General features: G+C 49.2%; 2 protein-coding genes across 2 annotated transcripts in view; one reads left to right on the forward strand and one right to left on the reverse strand.

Moving 5' to 3' along the window:
- Positions 1-1896: 1896 nt before the first annotated feature.
- The window catches only part of RFESD (Rieske Fe-S domain containing), a 29968-nt gene continuing 15817 nt past the window's right edge, over positions 1897-16047 (forward strand). Inside the window, exon 1 of the mRNA XM_039543339.1 lies at positions 1897-3798. The gene's annotated coding sequence lies outside the window, so the exon portion shown is untranslated. The remainder of the gene's footprint in view (positions 3799-16047) is intronic.
- GPR150 (G protein-coupled receptor 150) lies at positions 14269-15739 on the reverse strand. Its single transcript, XM_039543332.1, is given in 3 exon segments — positions 14269-14792; positions 14795-15611; positions 15614-15739. Coding segments are annotated over 3 exon segments (1467 nt in total).

Raw genomic sequence — 16047 nt, forward strand, 5'->3', positions numbered from 1 at the left:
CGAGTGGTCTCTTCGTCCAGATGTGGTGCACACAATTTTCCGGAGGTGGGGGTTTCCCCAGATAGACCTGTTTGCCTCCAAGGAGAACAGGAAGTGCCACCTGTTTTGTTCGTACCAGGGTCGCTCTCCAGGCTCCCTGTCGGACGCATTCCTCTGCTCCTGGACGGATCACCTCCTCTACGCCTTCCCTCCGTTCCCGCTCATACACCGGGTGCTACTCAAGCTTCGGAGGGACAGGGCCCATGTCATACTCGTCGCTCCGGCCTGGCCGAGGCAGCACTGGTACACCCTGCTGCTCGAGCTCTCCGTTCGGGATCCCATTCCCCTTCCGTTATGGCCGGACCTCATCACGCAGGACTTCGGCAGACTCCGCCACCCAAATCTACAGTCCCTCCATCTTACAGCTTGGTACCTGCGTGATTGACCCACGCAGAGAGGGATTGTTTGGCGGCAGTACAGCAAGTCCTACTTGAAAGCAGGAAGCCTTCCACTCGCTCCACCTACCTCGCGAAATGGAAGCGTTTCGCGCTCTGGTGCGATCAGCGCGGCCTTAATCCCTTCCTAGTCCCTATCCCTACAATCCTGGACTACCTCTGGTACCTTAAAGAACAAGGACTCGCAGTCTCCTCCTTGAAGGTGCACCTGGCAGCCGTGTCCGCCTTTCGTCCATCCATGGGAGGTCAGTCCATCTTCTCCAACCAGATGGTTTCCCGCTTCCTTAAAGGCCTGGACCGCTTGTACCCGCCGATACGGCGTCCTGCCCTGACCTGGGATTTAAACCTCGTTCTGGCCAAGCTTATGGGACCGCCCTTCAAGCCCCTGACCACGTGCTCTCTACTCTATCTCTCCTGGAAGATGGCCTTCCTCGTTGCAATTACATCGGCAAGACGAGTTTCCGAGCTCCGTGCCCTAATGGTTAGTCCACCATACACCGTCTTCCACGGAGACAAGGTGCAGCTTTGACCACACCCGGCCTTCCTCCCTAAGGTGGTGTCGGCCTTTCACCTCAATCAGGAGATCTTCCTTCCAGTCTTCTTCCCGAAGCCGCACGCCTCACCTCGTGAGCAACAGCTTCACACCCTGGACGTCCGCAGGGCCCTCGCTTTTTATATCGAGTGGACGAAGCCCTTCCGGCGTTCGCCACAGCTATTTGTAGCGGTTGCTGATCGCATGAAAGGCGAACGGGTCTCCTTGCAGCGGATTTCCTCCTGGGTGATGGCATGTATCCGGACATGCTACGAGCTTGCTCACGTGCCACCATGCTGCCTCACCGCTCACTTGACGAGAGTGCAAGCCTCGTCGGCCGCCTTCCTGGCCCATGTACCCATCCAGGACATCTGTAGAGCGGCCACCTGGTCTTCTGTCCACACCTTCGCTTCCCACTACGCGTTGGTGCAGCAATCCAGAGACGATGCAGCCTTCGGCTCAGCAGTCTTACACTCTGCCACGTCTCACTCCGACCCCACCGCCTAGGTAAGGCTTGGGAATCACCTACATGGAATGCATAGGAGCAATCACTCAAAGAAGAAAAGACGGTTACTCACCATAGTAACTGTTGTTCTTCAAGATGTGTTGCTCCTATCCATTCCAGACCCGCCCTCCTTCCCCACTGTCGGAGTAGCCGGCAAGAAGGAACTGAGGAGCGGACGGGCCGGCTGGGGTATATATCCAGCGCCATAGCAACGTCACTCCAGGGGGCGCCCAGCCGGCCCGCCGGAGTTGCTAGGGTAAAAATGTTCCGAAGAGCCGTGCATGCGCGGCGCGCACACCTACATGGAATGGATAGGAGCAACACATCTCGAAGAACAACAGTTACAACGGTGAGTAACCGTCTTTTTTGCGCCCATAATACATTAAAGCAGATCTTACACATACCATTAGTATTTCCCCCTCAGTTTTTATTCTGAATCAAAGGTTATACATTAATAGTGCAAATGACTCTCTGAGCAGTGCAGTGTAAGTTACAATTCTTGTTAAAAATGAGTACAAGGTTCAGATAGTGATAAAATCACTGTCAGCAAAACTGAAACATAGAAAATGGATCAGATCTGAGGAATATATTGGAAACTGAGTATATGATGAGAAAAATATTCACACATGAATGTCTAGGACTGCTCAAGACTTCAAGAGCGAAGGGAATTACAGTGTTCAAAGATCTGGAAGAGGGCAGGATACTGTACAGTACATTCCAAAATAAGAATGATTACAAGCCTTTATTCCAGTGGTATCTCATTATGTATCATTTAAAGAAATTATATAGAAGGGAAAATTATGTAGTCTGAAGACTTTGTGGACACAGCAGTACCTTTCAAAGCTGGTGAGCCTGCTTCAAAATGTAGCTGTGGGTAGGTGTTCTGCTCACAGAGGGGGCCAGTCTGTGGCACATCGTGTGCTATGTGAGGGAATATGGCAACCCGTTTACTCCCTTGTACCAGCTTCCTGGATCATAGGTAGCAGAACAGAGGAGCCTTTGCAGGGCTGCCTCATCTCCATGTTATTGAGCAGGACGGGGCTAAACAGGAGAGGGACAAAAGGATGGGGTAGTGACTACCAGTCCTCAGTGTGCTGGCTACCATAGGCCTAATACTAGGTACTTCCTCTGTGGATGAAGGGAAAACTAGGAGGCAGACTGTGACTGAGAGTTATCATGGGTCTATTGGGTTATTCCTGGGACAGCATAACCATGCACTGTCCCTTGACTGTGGCAAACCCACAAATGGGTCCAAAAAAATTACTACAGTTGAGCAACTTGCCCTCTCGTCATCCTAGTGCCCAACATCCTGATTTTCTTGTTTCTTTATTAAAGAATCAAGGGCCAAGCAGTTTTAAGAAGGAACAAACATGTCGGGGGGGGGGGGGAGAATAGTGTTAAAGGAGTAAGGACAGAAATTAGGATAAAAAGGAAGGAAGATCAAGGGGAACAGATAAATAAATGAATACCTTAATCTTACAACAATAATCAGACCCTCCCTGAAATAATCATATTCCCTCTAGTAACTAATTATAATCAATATCCTTCAAAAATCATATAAAGGCAATTGGGGTACACGCCCAGTGTCTATCCACCAGTTTCAGGCAGATGGAATGTACACACTGCCCTATGGATTGGAGCACTTTTGGAATGACCAAAAGGAGGTGAATTTAAAGTTACAGGGAAGTTGCAGGCCTGACCTTTGTTGGGAGCACTGTGGTGCTGACATACCCTTTCTGCTACATGTAAGCCTTTGCTTGGCTCTGTATACACAGACCAGCTCTTAACTCACCCCAGGGGCCTTTATTAGCTAGTTTTGAGACATGCACAGATTACTCACAATGGTGGCATCCCATTGTGAGGCAGGCAGATCACTCATGGGATTGAGCAAGTTCTTGTGTTGATCAATTCTTAGTCTTCCCTCAGCTTCCAGTACAAGGGAGGCTAGAATCTCCTCTCCCTCTGAACAGGGAGCTTTGGTTGTGTCTCTACCCAAGGCTTTCAGTAGCCAATTGATTTCAGGAACAGGTAGTTGAGATGGGGGACACTCCCTAAGAAGCTGGAGGCTTTTGGTCAACTGGTTCATTTGGAGAAGAGGCAAATGGAGTTCTCTCTCCAACTGTGTAGAGAGCAACTGAGGGGCTGAGTCTCTTGTTGCTGGAAGCTGACCCCTCTGCACCAACTCTCTTGTTTTAAACATTGTGCCTTTCTGGTCAGTACAGACTTTTCAGGGCCTGCGTTTGCTTATCCTGACTTGTCCATCTGTCCTTTGGCCCAGTAACATCTCTTCTTTCAAGCCTCTCAAGGATAAGACAGCAATCCAAAAAGTGAGTCAAAAGAAATTATATGCAGCAGAGCTACAATTTTGTGTTTTTCTCTATGAAAAAAGAAGTTAAACACACAAAAAATGAACACCACCAATCTTGGGTTTAATGTCTTGTAATCTCTACATTTGTATGTTATCAACCAAGTGCTATGGAAAAAAAAATCCCAAAACGCTTCCTTCACCACATACTTATTCTAAAACTAAGGTTATCTAGTTATCTTGGTGGGAGGGTTAGCTCAGTGGTTTGAGCATTAGCCTGTTAAACCCAGGGTTGTGAGGTCAATCACTGAGGGGGGACAAAAATCTGTCTGGGGATTGGTCCCCCTTTCAGCAGGCATTAGACTAGCCCTTCCAACCCTGATATTCAATTATTCTTTTCTTGTAATTTTGTAAGAAATCAAAGTATTTGTTAAAACTAAACAAATAAACCAAATATGTTGGCTTCCATAAATAAATTATTTAATCTCCTTTGGGTATGAGCCTTCTTTCTGAAGCACTGGGAGGGGAAAAGGGAAGCACTTTAGTAACCCCTCTCTCCTTATACTAGATACCCAGCATAAACTCTGCTTGTACAAAGTTAAACCAATTTAACTTCAAAATTGGTTACTTTAATAGTGTTAGTTTTATAATCACGTACACTGTTTTCACATCAATGTTAAACATCCACACTACTATTCTTGCAGTCCGAGTCAAATTAACTTTGCAACACATGGAATTTAAGGAAAAAGTAAAGGACAAATTCTGTTCTTGGATGGGCATATAAGTCCATCAGGTGAACATAAAAAACAAACATGCTGGCTAAGACTAATAGTCCATCTAGCCAGTATCCCTATCTCCTGACACTGGCTGGTGCCAGGTGCTTCAGAGAGAATTAATAGAGCAAGGTAATTTATCAAATGATTCATCCCCTGTCATCCAGTCCCTGCTTCTGGTAGTCAGAAGTTTAGGGCCACCCCAGAGCATGAGGTTGCATCCCTGACCATCTTGCTAATAGCCATTGATGGACCTACCCTCCATGAATTTATCTAGTTCTTTTTTTAACCCTGTTATACTTTTGGCCTTCACAACATCCCATGGCAATGAGTTCCACAAGTAAACTGTGCATCATGTGAAGTAGTACCCCCTTATCTTTGTTTTAAACCTATTGCTTATTAATTTCATTGGATGATCCCTAGTTCTTATGTGAAGGGGTAAATAACACTTCCCTACTCACTCTATCCACACCATTCATGATTTTATAGACCTCTACCACATCCCCCCTTAGTCCTCTCTTTTCTAAGATGAACAGTCCCAATCTTTTTAATCTCTCCTCATATGGAAGCTGTTCCCTACCACTAATCATTTTCCCTACCCTTCTCTGCACCTTTTCCAATTCTAATATTCTTTTTTTGGATGGGATAACCAGAACTGCAAGCAGTACTCAAGATGTGGGCATACCATGAATTTATATAATGGCATTATGATATTTGCCTGTCTTATTATCGATCCCTTTCCTAATACTTCCTAACATTCTGTTAGTTTTTTGACTGCTGCTGCACATTGAGTGGATGTTTTCAGAGAACTATCCACAATGACTCCAAGATCTCTTTCTTGAGTGGTAACAGCTAATTTAGACCCCATCATTTTGCATGGATAGTTGGGATTATGTTTTCCAACCTACATTACTTTGCACTTATCGACACTGAATTTAACCTGCCATCTTCTCACCCAGATTAGTGAGGCCTTTTGTAATTCTTTGCAGTCAGATTTGGACTTACTATCTTGAGTCATTTGGCATCATCTGCCACCTCACTGTTCATCCCTTTTCCTGATCACTTATGAATACATTGAACAGCACGGATCCTTGGGAGACCCTATTTACCTCTCTCCATTGTGAAAACTGACCATTTATTTCTACCCTTTGTCTCCTATCTTTTAACCAGTTACTGATCCACGAGTGGCCCTTCCCTCTTATCCAATTATCAATGTTCCCTTTAATTTTTTTCAGCTGTGTGGAATGAATTTTATGTGCACCAATATCAAGATAATGTGCAGATGTGAGTCACCAGTAGAAACAAAAAACCTAGATATGTTTTTAAAAAGTTACCATAGGGATAATGACTCCAGCCAGGACAGGTTAGGCATTTTAGAACTCTCTACTCAAAGAATTAAATTTAAGCGTAAGAGAAATAAAAATTGACATGCATAGACCAGTCAAAAAAAAATAGCACTTTGAAAGAATAAAATTACAGAGAACATATGTGCATTGCAGGAAGTATAATTAAGTAACAACAATATAAGTGTGTTGGAAGGTGAGTGTGAAAGACTATGTGTGTATATATGTGAGAGACACAGAGACAGTGTTACGTGTGTGACAGTGTATGAGGGTACGTCTACACTACGGGATTATTCCGAATATACATAAACCGGTTTAACAAAACAGATTGTATAAAATCGAGTGTGCGCGGCCACACTAAACACATTAAATCGGTGGTGTGCGTCCACGGTCCGAGGCTAGCGTCGATTTCTGGAGCATTGCACTGTGGGTAGCTATTCTGTAGCTATCCCATAGTTCCCGCAGCCTCCCCCCCCCCTTTGAATTTCCGGGTTGAGATCCCAGTGCCTGATGCAGCAAAAATCATTGTCGCGGGTGGTTCTGGGTAAATGTCGTCAGTCACTCCTTCCGCTGGGAAAGCAACGGCAGACAAGCATTTCATGCCTTTTTTAACCTGGATTGCCCTGGAAGATGCCATAGCATGGCAATCATGGAGCCTGTTTTGCCTTTTGTGACTGTCACCGTATGTGTACTAGATGCCGCTCACAGAGGCGATTCAGCAGTGCTACACAGCTGCATGCTTTTGCTTTTGCATGATAGCAGAGATGGTTATCAGCCATATTGTACCATCTACCATACCATAAATTGGTAATAAGATGGGCATGGCTACCAGTCCTTTTGCACTGTTCCATTTGCTGCTGTCATAAGTGCCCCTGGCTGCTCTTAGCCAGGGGCGCAAAAGCCAAAATTGGGAATGACTCCCTGAGTCAATCCCTCCTTTTTGGTATCTAAAAATAGAATCAGTCCTGCCTAGAATATGGGCAAGTGTACTAGAGAACCACTGTATCAGAGAACCAGAGAGCACAGCTGCTCTGTGTCAGATCCTGCATAGATTATGAGCTGTATGCTATTCACAGGGGGTGCTCCTGCAACAACCCCACCTGTTCATTCCATTCTTCCCCAGCCTTCCTGGGCTACCATAGCATTGTCCCCCCACTTGTGTGATGAAGTAATAAAGAATGCAGGAATACTTGTTAGTGAGAAATGAGTGGAAGGCAGCCTCCAGTTGCTATGATAGTCCACATAGGACATTAAGGAGTGTGGAGGAGAGGAGCCCAGCATCCTGCTGCTAGTCCAGGGGCAATTGAATCTTTTCTTTACACATGAAGGGTGGGGGCTGATGAAGCTCAGCCCCCTGTTGCTATGATGATGATGGTTATCAGCCATATTGTACCATCTACCAGGAAAAATTAGGGCCAGGCGCCCTTGATCGACCTGACGGATGCTAGTACGCATGGTTACCAGTCCTTTTGCACTACCCCATGTGCCAATAGGCTGATGATGACGATGGGTATCAGTCTTATTGTACCATCAGCCACCCATGGCGGGGGGGGGGAGCAAGGATGTTGGTGTTGAGTGCTGCACCATCGCGTCTATCTGCAGCATTCAGTAAAGATAGGGTGACATGTAAAAGAGTCAAGACAGGATTGTTTTCCCTTTCACTTCTGGGGGTGGGTGGGGGGGTGCGTAAATTGCCTAGCTATGCCCTGACCCACCGCGGACACTGTTTTTGACCCTAGAAGCATTTGGAGCTCAGCCAAGAATGCAAATGCTTTTCAGAGACTGCAGGAACTGTGGGATAGCTTGAGTCCTCCAGTCCATGAGCATCCATTTGATTCTTTGGCTTTCCGTTACGCTTGTCACGCAGCAGTGCGCTGAGTCCCTGCTATGGCATCTGTCTGGAGATATTTAAAAAATGATTTTGAATTTCGTCTTCTGTAACGGAGCGCTGATAGAACAGATTTGCCTGCCCTTACAGCGATCACGTCCGCATCGTCCATGCTGGAGCTCTTTCTTTATTTTGATTTTTAACTGCATCACCACCCGTGCTGATCAGAGCTCCATGCTGGGCAAACAGGAAATATTCAAAAGTTCGCGGGGCTTTTCCTGTCTACCTGGCCACTGCATCCGAGTTCAGATTGCTGTCCAGAGCGGTCAGTGGTGCACTGTGGGATACCGCCCGGAGGCCAATACCGTCGATCTGCGGCCACACTAACCCCAATCCGATATGTTAATACCGATATTAGCGCTACTCCTCTCATTAGGGAGGAGTACAGAAACCGGTTTAAAGAGCCCTTTATACCGATATAAAGGGCCTCTTAGTGTGGACGGGTGTGGCGTTAAATCGGTTTTACGCTCCTAAAACCGGTTTAAACGCGTAGTGTAGACCAGGCTTGAGACACTCAGGCCTGGTCTACACTAGGCGTTTAAATCGGTTTTAGGAGCGTAAAACCGATTTAACGCCGAAACCGTCCACACTAGCAGGCACCTTATATCGATTTTAATGGCTCTTTAAACCGGTTTCTGTACTCCTCTAACGAGGAGTAACGCTAGTATCGGTATTAACATATCGGATTAGGGTTAGTGTGGACGCTGATCGACGGTATTGGCCTCCGGGAGCTATCCCACAGTGCACCAGTGACTGCTCTGGACCGCAATCTGAACTCGGATGCAGTGGTCAGTTAAACAGGAAAAGCCCCGCGAACTTTTGAATATTTCCTGTTTGCCCAGCGTGGAGCTCCGATCAGCACGGGTGGCGATGCAGTCCGAAATCAAAATAAAAAAAAGAGCTCCCGCATGGACCATGCGGATGTGATCGCTGTAAGGGCAGGCAAATCCGTTCTATCCGTTCTATCAGCGCTCCGTTAGAATCCTTTTTTAAAAATCTCCAGACAGACGCCATAGCAGGGACTCAGCGCACTGCAGCGTGACAAGCGTAACGGAAAGCCAAAGAATCAAATGGATGCGCATGGACTGGAGGACTGAAGCTATCCCACAGTTCCTGCAGCCTCCTAAAATTATTTGCATTCTTGGCTGAGCTCCAAATGCTTCTAGGGTCAAACACAGTGCCCGCGGGTCAGGGCATAGCTTGGCAATCTACTCACCCACCCCCCACCCACCCCCAGAAGCGAAAGGTAAAACAATCCTCTGACTCTTTACATGTCACCCTATCTTTACTGAATGCTGCAGATAGATGCGATAGTGCAGCACTCAACACCAACATCCTTGCTCCCCGTCATGGGCGGCTGATGGTACAAAAAGATGGAAATCCATCCTCATCATCAGCATAAGCTGATCGTGCAAAATGATGGAAATCTATCCTCATCATCAGCCTCAGCTGATGGTACAAAAGGACTGGTAACCATCCTCGTCATCAGCCTATTGGCCCTAATTTTTTCTGGTGGATGGATGGTGCAATATGGCTGGTAACCATCCTCATCATAGCAACAGGGGGCTGAGCTCCATCAGCCCCACCCTTCATGTGTAAAGAAAAGATTCAGTTGCCCTGGACTAGCAGTGGGATGCTGGGCTTCTCTCCTACACACTGCTTAATGTCCTGTCTGACTATCATAGCAGCTGGAGGCTGCCTTCCACTCATTTCTCACTAACAAGTCAGTGTGTCTTATTCCTGCATTCTTTATTAATTGATGACACAAGTGGGGACAATGCTACGGTAGCCAAGAAAGGCTGGGGGAAGAACGGAATCAACAGGTGGGGTTGTTACAGGAGCACCCCCTGTGAATAGCATACAGATAATTTCTGCGGGCTCTGACACAGAGCAGGTGGTTCTCTAGCACACTTGCCTATATTAGGCAGCACAGATTCTATTTTTAGATACCAAAAAGGAGGGATTGACTCAGGGAGTCATTCCCAATTTTTGCTTTGCGCCCTGGCTGATCGGCCAGGGGCACTTATGACAGCAGCCAATGGTACAAAACGATGGAAGGTACAATATGGCTAGTAACCACTCTTGGCTTTGCGCTGGCTGATTGACCAGGGGCACTAGCAGCAAATGGTACAAAGGACTGGTAGCCATGATCATCCTCAGTTCCAATTTATGGAAGGGTTTGGATGGTGCAATATGGCTAGTAACCATCTCTGCTGTCATGCAAAAGCAAAAGCATGCTTCTGTGTAGCGCTGCTGAATCGCCTCTGTGAGCGGCATCTAGTACACATACGGTGAGAGTCACAAACGGCAAAACAAGCTCCATGATTGCCATGCTATGGCATCTGCCAGGGCAATCCAGGGAAAAAAGGCGCGAAATGCTTGTCTGCCGTTGCTTTCCCAGACGAAGGAGTGACTGACGACATTTACCCAGAACCACCTGCGACAATGATTTTTGCCCCATCAGGCACTGGGATCTCAACCTGGAAGTTCCAAGGGGCGGGGGAGGCTGCGGGAACTATGGGATAGCTAGGGAATAGCTACCCACAGTGCAACGCTCCAGAAATCGACGCTAGCCTCGGACCATGGACGCACACCACCGATTTAATGTGTTTAGTGTGGCCGCGCGCACTCGATTTTATAAAATCTGTTTTACAAAACCGGTTTATGCAAATTCGGAATAGTCCCGTAGTGTAGACGTACCCCCCCCCACACACACACACACGTCTCTCCCTTCCATGGCCCCAAGGCTGGAGCCGAGGGATTGATGCATCTCTCCTGTCCCCGCCACATCCCCATCCAGAGCTGGGGGAGAGGCGCCTCTCCCATCTCTGCTGCAGCCCTGGCCAGAGCTGGGGACGGGGGAGAAAGACATCTCTTCCGTCCCTGCCACAACCCCGGCCGGAGCTGGGAGAGAGGCTCCTCTCCCATCCCCACCTCAGCCCTGGCTGGAGCTGGGGGTGCGGGAGAGAAATGTCTCTCGTGGCAGCCCCAGCCAGAGCTGGGGATGGGAGAGAGAGGCATCTCTCCCTCCCCAGCCCTGCATGCTCTAAGGGTCCGCCAAACCCCCATCACCTCACCCCACTGCCCCCACCCTCCACATTCTCCACACTCACCTGAGTGCGCACCTGGGCAGCTGGTGCGTGTCCCTTGATGACCTCGTGAGCGCACCTTAGAGGGAACACAGCCCATGACTGCCTACTTTGTTTAACAATCTTTGGTGAGAGACCTTGTCAAAGGCAATCTGAAAGTTCAACATACTACATTGACTGGATCACCCGTCCATATGCTTGTTGACTCTCAAAGAATTCTAATAGATTAGTGAGGGAGAATTTCCCGATACAAAAGGCATGTTGACTCTCCTGCGACATATGTTTATCTATGTGTCTGATAATTCTATTCTTACTATAGTTTCAAACAATTTGCCTGGTACTGAAGTTAGGCTTACTGGCCTGTAATTGCCAGTAAGGTGGCAGAATTTTAAGGCTCAGTCATGATTTCTGAAGTTGTGCTGAACATGATTTAGTCCAGCCTACCCTCATAGTTAAATTGTTTACACTTTACAGCCCTGGTTCAACTTCATCGATAGTTAACACCCCTTTCCAACAGCAACTATGTTACCTAGTATAGACAATGCTTGCCCCAATGTGGTTCTGTAGAATCCTTTTTAACTGTTGGGCTCCACCTATGCAGTTTTCAAAATGTAATCACTTTTCTAGGGAGAACCATGTTTACATGTAATTTTCTAGGAAGGAGCTAATCCAGTTTGAAATGGCACAGAGGGAATTTGTCTGGCAGGATCTATTATTATTACTATTACTATTATTATTTCAGCTCCTGGACCCTGTAACCAGCAGCCAAGATCAGTACAGTCCCACTCTTTGCTGCTGTTTCCCTGGTCTTCTTACCCAGCTTCTCTCAGGCCGTCCAGGGCTACGATCCCTGGCTTATTTTTCCCACCCCAGGTTTCCTCCCCACCACTTCTCTGTTCCTTGGAAATAACTACACCATCCCTTACTACAGCCCACTTCTGCTCTCAACTTCCTGACTTTCTGCTAACCAGCTTGCTCTTACCAAACTGGCTTCATGATCAGTTAAGCCTAGTCCTTCCTTCCAGGAGGAGACAGGTAAAATAATTAGCCTCTCAGGCCCACATAAATCCTTTTAGGGCCTGTGTGAGGTTCACACACCATTACACACCATTTATGTGGTAGCAATACTGTGAAGCTTTAGGAAGGAAACAGACTAGACACAGCCTAAGCAAGTTAAAACTTGTGTTCAAAATTACCACCTTTTGACCCCAGCAGTATTGGAATGTGATTCTAAGGCCTCTCTACACTACATTTCCAATGAAGTTACGAGAACCAGTAACTATGTAGCTCCCAGTTGTAGCATCAAGTCCAATTATAGAATACTGTTCAGGTTCCATCTACAGCAGTGGTCCCCAACCTTTTTGGCTGGCGGGCGCCAGCTGAAGGACTGCTGCGGCGGTGGAGCACCCGCCAAAATGCCGCCAGCGACACCTCTCGATGACATCACTTGTTGATGGCAAGCGGCATCATCGAGAGGCGTCCCTGCCAAAATTTGGGGGCGACGCTTCTCGATGACATCACTTGTCGACGGCAAGCGGTGTCAGCGAGAGGCGTCCCCGCCGAAATGCCGCTGCGGCATTTTGGCGGGTGCTCTCCCGGGGGCCAGGACGCAGGCGCATTAAGATGCCCCTGCGGGCGCCATGGCACCCGCGGGCACCGCGTTGGGGACTCCTGATCTACAGGAATCAAGTTGTCACTAGGTTAAAGGACAACTCTTGTTATCCCTTGGTCTCAGAATTCTGTTGTAATTATAGTAAAGATGGAACCCACTACAGTTCTAACATGTTAGTAGTGTTGATGTATATACCATGACGTATACTGTGCCATATGATACATAATTCACATTCAACTCAATAGTTTTACCTAGCTATCTGAAAACAGGATGTAGCCCTGTGTTTCACTTTATTTGTAGTGCCCAAAAGGGCATCTAGAAAATATTCAATTAGCTACATGGGTATTAGCCAAATCCTAAACAATAGGAGGATGGAGCCAATTATCTCATTAAATGAGCTCTATATTACTGTTCCTTAGGCAGGAGTATAAAGAAATTTTAGAAGACCTTTGGCTTCTGCAAGGTGTGTTTTGTACATGTAAATTTCCATTACACTCTGCCCACACAGCCCACTGACTCAGTCTTCAATGCCGATTATTAACACATTCAGCAGCTTATCCGACAGAGTCCAGCCAGATTGAAACAAAATGGAACCATTACTTTTAAATTGTTTCTTTAAACAAAATGTCACTTCATATACTCATTGATTTTATTTACAAATGGGTTACCACTAAGTCCACAGAGTGAAACAAAAAGATTCAGAAGGGTTTGTAAAGGTTACAAATATAGAGCTATTCATATATACAACATTCAGTCAGTTTGCATAGCAACAGCAGCCCTGCTGATTTTTGCACTCTTCTCCTGTTAAAAAAAAAAAAAGACTGAAAACACAAAGGACAATGCTATGGGTAAGGACATTAAAATTGTTATGGTGCAGAAGAAAACCTCATAATACAGAGCCTTATCCTGGGTAGTTTTCAAGAGGCTTTCAGTTAAAGGCTTTCTGAAATTCCTTCCTGCCTATACGTATCTGTATATAATTGTAAAGTACTGGTGCTGGTTTGAAAACCCTAACTTTGAGCCCCACATCCCTAAGGAACAAGGAGGCAGCTAGTTCAGTTGTAATAAAAATATTATAGATGCAAAATACACAGTTCAGCTTCTATAAACCACATTACATCTAGTCATCACATGGCTACAAAGAGTGATGAAATGAGGCTTGTTCCCCCTGCTTGGCTAGGGAATTGAATTTCTGTCATCACAGGAACACAGAGATCAGTGTCTTGGGAGCATTTTGAACATGTAAGGAGCCTCTCACCAGGGGAGTTAACTTTAAACCCCATCTTTGTCCTTATTCAAACTCTGGAAAAGAAAAAAGGGAAAGTTGAAGAGATGATTGAGAGGAAGGGTATGGGAGAGAGACAGGAAGAAGTGGCAGAAGATTAACTTGGCAGAAAAATAATGGGAAGAGAGAAAGGTGTGTGCGGCAGTGATGGGGGGGTGCTGGTGAAGGAGAGACTGGGGTGATGACCGGGCACAGGGCCAAGGAGGATGTTAAACCATATCAAGTATCGGGGTAGCCCAGTTAGTCTGTATCCACAAAAATAACAAGAGGTCCGGTGGAATCTTAAAGACACTTCTTCAGATGTTCTTTTCACACCATGCATCTGAAGTGGGTTTTTTACCCACAAAAGCTTATGCTCAAATAAAGCTGTTAGTCTTTAAGGTGCCACCAGACTCCTTGTTGTTTTTAAACGATATCGTTCTCTGCCCTTCTGGCCTGTTGCTTGGGCCTGCTGCGGTGGGTGCCGCTTGGGGGCTCTGTCCCCCGCCCCGAGAAAGGCTGATTAGAAGCCGCTCTCACAGGCGAAGGTGTCCTCAGGCTCCCGGGTGCCTGAGGCGGGCGGCGGCGCTGGGGTGCAGAACGCGGCGCGCTGCGCTCCGGGGGGCGGCCCGTCCTTCGGGCGGTGTCTGTGCGGGGCGCGGTGGTTCGGCCGGCGGCGGGGCTCTCCCTCGGGGCCGGGGCAGCAGCAGGTCGGGCCGGATCCCGCACTGCAGAGGCTCCTCTGCAGACGGCGCGCCCAGGGCCGGTGGCTCTGGAAGAGCAGATAGGCGTAGGGGTTCAGCGCGCTGTTGGTCACCGCCACGATGCCGAGCGCGGCCCGCGCCTCCCGCAGCCCGGCCGCGGCCGGCGCCTCCCCGCCGGGCCCGAAGGCCATGCTGAGCTCCAGCACGAAGCGGGGCAGGCGACAGAGCGCGAACAGGGCGATCAGCACCAGCGTCAGCTGCAGCGTCTTGACCCGAGCCCGCGGCATGGGATAGCTGGCGGCCGGCAGCCTCAGCAGCAGGGGCCGCGCGGCCGGCCGCCCCGGCGGCGGCCGCTGCCGCCTTCCCCCCGCGCCGCGGGCGGCTTCTCCTGGGCGGCCCAGAGGGCGAGGAGGATGCGGCCGTAGGCCCAGCACAGCAGGCTGACGGGCGCCAAGAAGCCGGTGACGGCCCCGTACACGCCGTAGGCCTGGCCGTGCCAGCGCGGCAGCTGCTCGAAGATGCTGAGGCAGCGGCTGCCCCCGGGGCGGGAGGCGAGTCTGAAGACGAAGGCCTGGGGCAAGGCGAGCAGCAGCGCCAGCAGCCAGCCCAGCGCGGCCAGGGCCCGGGCGGGCAGCGGCGGGTCCGCCGGCCGCCTCACCACGTGGTGCCGCTCCATGGCGATGAGCACCAGCACGTTGGACGAGGCCAGGAGGCCGGAGCCCTGCAGTAGCTTAAGCAGGCGGCAGGCGGCGTCCCCCGCTGGCCAGGCGGCCCCCAACAGCTCCGCCGCTAGATGCGAGAGCAGGGCCAGCCCGCAGCCGTAGAGATCGGCCAGCGCCAGGTGGGCGATAAGGAAATCCATCTTCCGCCGCCGCCTGCCCCGGCCGCAGCAGCCACAGCAGCAGAGGCGATGCAGCACCAGGCAATTGCCCAGCAGCCCCAGCAGCAGGATGGCGGTCGCGGAGATCACCCGCACCTGCCGGCTAAGGGAAGGCCAGCGCCGGTCCCCGGGGGAGGAGGAGAGATTCAGGTTCCAGCCTGGCTGCAGGGCACTCGAGAGGTTGAGTACCGGGGGAAATCTGTCTAGGCTGAAAGGATCTTCCATGGCTCCTCGCAGAGTCCCAGCAAATGGGCGGCTGGGGTCTTGTGCAGGGCAATCCCGGGGTCTCGGGCTCTCAGCGGCCCCGTCCCTGCACGCCTCCCGGCTCGACTCTGCTCTTTGGGATACAAACTTTCTTGGGAAGCAAGAGAAAGGATAGCGCTACTGATCAATGCGCTTCTCGGCGGCATATATAGGGGCTTTGCCTGTCATCTGGCACACAGAGAGGGTGGGCTGTGCATACACACCGCAGCTAGCACGCCTATTATCTATCTCCCCCCACCCCTCGAACCGAACAGCCAATTTATCCCGTACCACCTACTTAGGAACGTCTTCCCCAACCAAGCAATTAGCTTCTCACCCCACCCTACCAAAGCAGCGATAGTAACCCCAACAACACAGTATCCCCAACCCCAGATGCAAGCGCAACCATCTCCCCGCATCCCTGCAGTTTAGCAACAATCTCAGTTCCCAACACCTGAACCAAGCAACAGTACAC

This window comes from Mauremys reevesii, linkage group 6 (assembly GCF_016161935.1).
Source record: "Mauremys reevesii isolate NIE-2019 linkage group 6, ASM1616193v1, whole genome shotgun sequence".
Classification (NCBI taxonomy): Eukaryota; Metazoa; Chordata; order Testudines; family Geoemydidae; genus Mauremys; species Mauremys reevesii.